The sequence below is a fragment of the Candoia aspera genome, chromosome 2 (assembly GCF_035149785.1).
Source record: "Candoia aspera isolate rCanAsp1 chromosome 2, rCanAsp1.hap2, whole genome shotgun sequence".
Taxonomy (NCBI): domain Eukaryota; kingdom Metazoa; phylum Chordata; class Lepidosauria; order Squamata; family Boidae; genus Candoia; species Candoia aspera.
In genome coordinates, this window is record NC_086154.1 from 246956269 (window position 1) to 246964825 (window position 8557).

The following is an 8557-nucleotide window of genomic DNA, read 5'->3' on the forward strand; positions in this document are numbered from 1 at the left end:
ACAAGTTAGTTTTCAATCTCCTCTTTAGATGCATAAAAGGCAAGAAGAGAAGAAAGAGTGGGTGAGGCCAACATTCACCCTGATTCCTTTTCTCAGTACCAATATCTCAGCTGAGTTCCTAGGAGAAGTGCTTGATAAAACAAAACCAAATTGCCAACAGAAAATTCTACTTGCAGACACGGATTTTGTTTACATTTATGCATAATGCATAAACTGGGGATGGGCAATAATTGTGCAAAAGGAGTTGCACATTTTAAAAAGGTACATGCCTGTGTATTACCCTGACATTCCAGCCACCACTCTGCCTACCACCATCCCCTTCTGTAGCCCCTGAAGAGGGAACAGTGGGCCCCATATCCAAAAAAGACCATTCACCCAAATTAGAGGATGATACATTCTTCTTCACTGTCATGACACATTAATGGGGACTACTGGTTGTGTTTGCACAATCATTGGGTTTGCACATTTAACCATGGCTTGTTGAACAATCCATAGTAGCCTTGTTAATGCTTCATCTTTGCAAACCACAATGGCTGAATGAAGTGCATCAGAAACTTTCAATGTACTCTCTGTTGGCAGAAATATTTATAAGTTTGAGAACAGATGCAAAAAGAGGCTTTGGTGACCTCTCAACTGGAATTTAAATCTAAACACATAATTAAGGTGCATTTTAAGGAACCCCTTAGGCAGCCCCCGTACAGTTAAAGTTGAGCTTGCAAAGGTAACCCATTAGACTGTCCCTTGCATTATGACTTAACACAGTGAGGGTTCCCACATGCCATTTTGGACTCTGCCTTTTCTTTCTATACAGATTTATTCTGGAAAAGCAGTGGGGGGTGGGGCGGGGGGGGACTATGCGGAATACAAAGATCGTTTTAATCAGTTCCTCAGGCATTTCAACATCAAGGCCCCAACATTGCCCTTGAAGCTTATGCAAAAACCTCAGTGACGTAAGGAGGGTTCTGCTTCAGATCAAATATAGCAGAAGACTCTGAGGGGCTTTTATACACTTTAAGTGCCCTCTTTCAGAGCCCATAGTCTTCACAAAACCAGCATTTCATGAAAGACCCGTCATTACTTTTCAATAGAATTTCTGCCTGACTCCTTCTGTCTGCTACCATTCAGAGCATGAAAATCTTCATTGTTTAAAACCCCAGCTGCTCCCAATCCTGTAGTCATCAAAACATGTGCCACTGGCCACTTAGACCAAAGTGTATGCGTGCCTTCCAATCTGAAGGTTCATAATGATCACGCTGGCGTATATACAAGTGATTGATTACGTGCCATCAAGTTGTTTTCGACTCCTAGCGACCACATAGGTATTCTCTGTGAAAAAAAAAATTGTGTTGAGCTTTCCTGTGTTCATACATCTTACGTTCCATGTTCCTACTGTAATTCTATCTTTGCAGCTTTGGATTTCCTTTTCCTGTATAGCAACAACAGGACATCCCAAAGGCTTTCATCCATCCATGTCATAAACACCATTCGTACTCCAAAGGATCCTCATCTCTTCCTCAGTAACATGTTGAATGCCATCCAACTGAGGGGCCTTCATCCAGCACTGTATCATCCACACGGTTATGTTTTCTATCCATGGGTTTTCTTGATAAAAATATGGGAGTGGTTTACCATTGCCTTCTCCTGCACAGTATGAACTGAAGCCTTTGCCATTGTCACTAAGTCATCATCTCCCTCTGGCATCTTCCTATATCACTGCTCCCCAATATAGGTGCCTGCTTGCTTTAGCTAGGTATCTGGGATGACCTTCCACACCTTGGGTGACTCTGCTGGGACTATATACCCTTGGCATGCACTGCCAACGTTCTTCACTCATCCTTCCCAGGAGTACCCCCCCCCCTCGCCACAATGAGGCAGCACAGCAGGACTCGGGGGGGGGGGGATATACAAGTACGGAGGCTTATAAGACTGCTTAGGGACTGCCCGTCTAAAGACACCTGTCTTGTTACAATTGTACAACTATTAAGATGTACAGGAGAAGCCTTTGAGAAGATGCCCTGACTGTTAGAGACCTATCTTTCTGGGATGGAGTTCAAATTCCTCTTCACCCAGGCTCTGGAATTCAGTGTTTGGTCTCCCATCTCAGGATTTGTTTTAAAAAAATTGTAAAGCTGCATTCCTTTCACCGTGCTTTTAAATGTTAATTTATTTTAATGTTAATTTTAGTGTGTCATCATTTATGTTGTTAACATTCTATATTGACTTGGATTTTTCAGTGTGGAAAGATACCTTGAGTATTTGCTTAAGTAGAACTATGGGACACACATCACCTTTTAAAAAATTGTTATAAAGCCTTTTCCAATTCAATGCATTGGGATAGTAGCACCCAGAATTCCCACAATCAGTCCTCAAATTTCTAAAAGATAATAACAGAATTAATCTGAGCTCACCATACCTCAGCCCACAGGAAGACTCATGTGAAATAACATGGGACCCTGTGCTTCTGAATAAGCTGAATTCATGCTTGCTTCCTTCCCTAACTGCTAACTATAGGTAGACTCATCCCAGATTAAGGTCCAAGGCTTCTAGGTCAAGACAAAACAGCAGCCCTTAAAATAACAAACACATTAAACCTATACAAAGGATTGCATTCATCAGCCAAAATGAAGTCCCCATCCAGTTATAAGCCTTTATTCCTTCCTTCCTTCCTTCCTTCCTTCCTTCCTTCCTTCCTTCTTTCAAGTCAGTCTTGATTCTTGGCAACGACATAGACAAGTCCACAAAGTTTTCTTGGCAACATTTTCAAGAAGTTTGCCATTATCTTCTTCTAGGGCTGAGAAGGAATGACTAGCCCAAAGTCATCCAGCTGTTTTTGTGCTTAAGGCAGAACTAGAATTCAATAATATCCTGGGTTCTACTCCCATGTCTTTAACCACTACAGCAAACCCCACACACATATTGATTTTCCTGTGGGAAACAGGATGCATCAGGGTTCTCATTGTGATCAGATAATGGAAGTGCTTTACTCTTATATAGCAACATTCCATCCAATTGCTTCCATATAGGGAGAATCCATGCATTGACTGAGCTCACGAGGGGAGCTATGAAGCCGTGTTATCTGTGTGTTTGGTGTACATTAGAAAAAGATGCAAATGATTTTTTAAATAAATGATTGTAGAAGTTTTGTGCATAATAGTTGATCATGGATGGACAGAGAGATCCTTCTGACACACTCTGGATGTTGTATGTTGTACCAATGCTGGGGGCAGCCTCAGCCATTGACTGACAGGTGGCCTCCAGTGTCCCCATTGTATGTACCTTCTTTCAGCACAGGGTTCATCTAAAGCTCCCTTCTGTTTTCTCAGTCTGAGCCTGCAACCTAGAGTTCTTAAAGACTCCCTCACTTTAAGATTTCAGGAAGCTTTCAATGAATGAGTGAAGGAGAAAACAGGATTCTGTCTAACAGCTATACCTTCTGAAATTCAAAAGCCTCCCTTACCATTCACTTGTTTGATAGAAGCCTAAAGACTCCAGAACTTTATAGTGGCAGAGAAAAGAGCTCTTCCACATTTATAGCATGGTCATAACCACACGGAGATCCCATCTCCTCCTCACCCATATCATATGAACTTTCCTTTTAGGAAGTACAAAGGAGGATATCATTGCTTGCAACTACTTTTAGGAAGACACAGGTACTCTCCTGGCCATCACAAACCATTACTTCCCCACTCTCCTCTCTTACCTATTTCCATGTCTAACAATAAATCCACTTTACTCTCAGAAAAAAAAAAAAAGACAAAGCTTGCCATACTAAACAACACTAGAACACAAAGTCAAGTGTATATTCAGTCACAGAGAACAAAATATCAATTAGCACCTTTAAGTACTGTCCAAAAGCCTGAATGCCACCGCAGGGTTTAAGCATAAAAGAAAATGTTTGGTGGTTCCAAACATGACTTAGTTTGCATTTCACTAGGAATAATATAACTAAATTATGAGAAAAAGATTTCGATGATTAGCAGCTTCTAGAAAGTATAACACAATTTTTAAAAGAAGAATTTGTTGTGATCTAGGAAATCAAATAATAGTTTAATACCTGTTCCGGGTAAATTGGTGGAATATATTATTAAAGATTTTAAAAATCTAGAATCTTGAAGGACGAATGTCACTGAAGAAGGGTCAGTACGGCTCTTGCAAAGGTGCATCCAGTCTTACTAACAGCTTTCTTGAGGGAACAGTCTGCTGTCTGGCCTGACAGCCTGCCCCTTCCTGGGCTTCCTTCCTTCTTTCTTATTATAACACTTTGGAAAAGTCCTTCGTTAGCTTTCACATATCGCTCCCTTAAGAACTGCTTATGGGTATGTAAAGTACTTTTCACTACCTGGCCTAAAGAAAAGGAAGAATAACGAATGAAAAGCAAGAAGCAATGACTCTAACATTTTTTTTTTGAGGGGGGTTGCTTTCAAGTCAGTCTTGACTCCTGGCAACTGTCTGGACAAGTCCCTGCAGTTTTCTTGGCAAGGTTTTTCAGAGGTAGTTTGCCATTGCCCCCTTCCCAGGGCTGAGCGAAAGTGACTGGCCCAAAGTCACCCAGCTGCTTCATGCCTAAAGCGGGACTAGAACTCACAGTCTCCCGGTTTCTAGCCTGATGCCTTAACCACTACACCAGACTGGCTCACATGATAACCAAGCACAATTATATATTCCAAAACAGTTCCTAAATATTAATAAGCTATTGTAGTTAGAAGAACCTGATGCTAGGGGAGTCCATAGAGTATGGTCAAAAAAGTCAAGATGCTCCACCCTGGCAGACACTAATCCCAAAACAGAGATGCAGAAGAGCCTTCCAGATGCTCTTGGATACAGCTCCCATCACCTTTGATAGTAGTCAAAGGTGATGGGAGTTGACAGCATTGATGTGCAATGCCTGGTGAATGACCGGTTCCCAACCCCTACCTTGCATTGAATGAATGAGGGGAAATGCAGATTTGATCTGGATTATCTGGTCCTCCAGCATCAACCTGCCTGGCCACCATGTTCAGTGCAGAGGAAATGGGGCTCTGTTTGGGAGCAGTGGAGCAGCACACAAATAGGTCCCTTTCTCACACTTGCTAGATACACACTGGGGGATTTTGTATATTTCTTTAAATGTATGGAGGCTGTCCTGATGCACTTCTAAAAGTCCTCAGTTAAATCAGGCTGAATGCATAAGGCACATTAGCACAGCTCTCCAAGATTTTGGGAAGGTGTCTTTCCCAGCCTGATCTGAAGAAGAGGTCTTCTGCACACATCTTTGGTCTATCATTCAGCTTATACCCTTACCAAAAAATGGAATTAACTGACCCATAACATACCTTCCAAATGAGCAGTTCCATATTTCTAACATTTTACAGTACCTTACTTTTATATTTATACTTGCCTTATCTTATCTCTTTTTTTAAAACAAAATAGAACCTACAGGATGACACCCACATTGGCCAATTCCTCTACTCAAGTCAGGAGGTCTTACCCAAGTACCATGCACCCATTTGGTGCAGTAACAGGGTCAAGGAGCTACACGCAGCCATGTTGCCCCATGACTATTCATGCTGGAAGTGGATGAAGAGAATATGGGACATCTCTCCTGACAGCCCTCACAGTGTGCAAAGGAATGATAGAAAGAGCTTTGTGTGAACCCGGCTTTTAATGAGAGAACAGGAGGGAAAGTTTGTTTGAACTAGAGTTATTAGGAACTAATAGCATATTTAGAAGCTAGAATATGTAATAGGTTCATAAGACCATGTAGCAACTTATCTGCTTCCTCTTAAATTAAAAAAAAAAGCTCTGTATAACTCTGGTCACACTGCACTTGCTTGAATGCATTGCTCAGCTTCTGTCAAGAAAGAGTTCCACTGGAATTAATGGAGTTACAGAGGTGAATGATTCTGGTCCACTATTTTAGATTTCAGGTGGCAGTCCCTGGAAACAATCTTTGTCCATTCTAGGCTTTTACAAATGGGTATTTTGACCCATTTGTAAAAAGTTTGACCCCCACCCCACCCCCGGCATCAGGGGAATTAACATTTGTTGAATTTCTGCCTTAAAAGCACTGGGAGGGAGAGACATGTCTTTTTGCTTTTTTTTTCACTGAAAAAGTAAAATAACTTTGGAAGCAGCCTGCTTTTTCCCCTTTTCTCTCTCTCAAAGAACTGGGGATCGATTTTCCCCAGTGCTTAGATCAATCATAAATACCATAAACACATCTGTTCACAGAGGCCTTTTGGGTTGTTAAAAAAGTCATTTTAGTTAAAACCATAAATATAGTCTTGAGGCAAACGTCAGAAGCTTCCCTAAAACTACCCTCTTCAAGCAATTTGTCTGGACTCTTTAATTGGCTTTGTACATAATGACCCGTGGCTGGTCTCCACCATAGGGGTGGGGAAGTAGGGGAAGAAAGCAAAACAAGACTCAACGGATGGCTCCTCGCGCAACAGGAAACTCGGGGCCATTCTGTCAATGTGGATTAAATAAATCTTGTTTCTAAAACGCTTCTCCTCTTCTAATCACTCTCTTCCACCCCCCCTCCGCTTTTTTCCTAGTGCCCAGTAATTGAGATCACATGGAATCAGCCTGAACTCTCAGCAGCTCCAGCGGATTTCAGAAACGCTGAGATTTACCCAGCGGGAGCAACTGAGCGGGAGGTGAGGGTTGTAGGTGCGCGAGGAGAGCGGATTGAAGAGCCAGCCTCGGTTAAGCGCGCGCGCGCTTCGCGGAAGAAAGCTTTTATTTTGCCCTTCACGTTTTCCGACCGCTCACGGCTCCGAGGACGGCCAGCTGCCCGCAGTACCCCTGCTCTCCCGCCGGGCACTTTTGGGGGAAGCGGCATTGCTGACTGAGGGCACGCAGCCCGGGCTGGTTCGGCCGCCCCATCCTCCGGCGCTTACCTTGTCGCCGCGGGATATTTCTCCGGTTGGCGCTTAGACGTCCGACGCAACAAACCAATACGAGTAGCGCCAGGCGGGGGCAGCTGCGGCCACGTCGATAGTGTAAATCCATTTTCATTCTTTCTCTTGGCTCAGGTCGGACGGCCCCTCAACCCCGCCAATATTATTTTAATCAAAGTTTGGGCAAGTTGACTTGGAGCGTGTTAAAGGTTGGGTTTGCAGTCCGAGGCGACGCCACTAAATTAAACCAAAAATGTACGGATGGTCTGGGAGGAGCTTCGCAAGTGGGGAAGGGGTGAACGAGAAGAGAGCCAGCCGCGCCAGTCCTGAGTCTGCAGAAGCCAGACGGCGCTAGGAGAGGCTGGCGCGGGCTGAGCAGAGGGGTTTTCACACACGCAGCAGGGCGGAGACCTGCCTTTGGATGGGATTTAGGCGGATCTCCCGCAATGAAATGGCGCACGGCGATTAGGAGAAAGACGGGCGCGCCTTCCTCTAACCGAGAAGGAAAGACCCGGTAGGGCGCCCCGTCTCCCCGCGGTGCGATCGACGGACGCCCCCCTGAGGAGGGCTGGGGCTGCGCGTCGTGGCCAGACGGGGAGGCTCCGCGCGCCGGAGCGCAAGGCGCCAAGCCGAGGGCTGAGCGCGCGAACTCCAAGGTGGACGACGCTCCCGTTGAGGAACCCGCTCCCTTCTCGCGCTCCGAGCCTGCGGGCTTTTTTGGTCCCTTCACCCCGCTCTCGACCGTTCGTCCAGTTTTCTCTCCCTCCCATAAATCGCAGATTGCTCGATTTTAATTCTGGGCCGTGCAGTCGCCTCTTCAAAACCCGAGGCGTCCCTCTGGATTTTTCGTTTGAAACTTTCCCAGTACGAGCTGCAATTTAAAGGCGCCTTTCACGCTCGCCGTTCCTAATCCTCTTTGGCGACTCTTTTTCTTCTAAGGGACCTGGTGAGGTTTACCTCATGACGGAGTAACCCTCTACGTGGGATCAGCGGCAAAGAGATGTATCAGTGTCCCAAACTGATGGTTATCAAATTCTGTCTCATTTCCCTGGGAAAAGTAGTCATTGTTTCAGTTACACATGCTCTTTTTAAAAAAAAAAATGCGTGTGCTAATTATGCATGAGTGCTTGTATTATTAATACAGAAAGTAGAAAAAAACTAAAAACACTGGCCCAAGTAGGATTTTGCATTCAGAAATTCCAAACACCAATTTTTGGCTCCTGAGTGAAAAAATAATCCTTAATTCTAGCTCACTATTTTGTGACCAATGAATCAGACTGCATGATATAGATACTTTATGGAGGAGACCTATTTTCCAATTAGATTGTTCAGTGCCCCTTACTTTAAATAAAACTATCTTGTCTAATATTCTATCATAGCTATCATTCGCCGTATGGAACAGAAATCGTATAATTTCTGCCAAGAACTTCCAAACCCATGCAATAGAACCTGGACAGAAAACCAGTTCACTTCCCAAAGGACATTAGAAACATGAGTTTGCAACCTAGTCTACATACATTCATTCCTCTACAGAAGATCTGATATAAAATATTTCCAGCAAACGGAGAATGCACCATCAGTCCCCCATCTCCCCTGGACTTAATTTGAGACCTGGACTATTCAAGCAGCAGAAAGGTCTACAAGGGAAGAGATTTCTGCATGTCCTCCAGGAGATG

General features: G+C 44.1%; 1 protein-coding gene across 1 annotated transcript in view; it reads right to left on the reverse strand.

Annotated features, from left to right (window-relative positions):
- EGFLAM (EGF like, fibronectin type III and laminin G domains) overlaps positions 1-7094 on the reverse strand; it is a 107310-nt gene extending 100216 nt beyond the window's left edge. Inside the window, exon 1 of the mRNA XM_063291127.1 lies at positions 6882-7094. Coding sequence (XP_063147197.1) covers positions 6882-6999 — 118 coding nt within the window. The 5' untranslated portion in view covers positions 7000-7094. The remainder of the gene's footprint in view (positions 1-6881) is intronic.
- Between the last annotated feature and the right edge of the window lie 1463 nt (positions 7095-8557).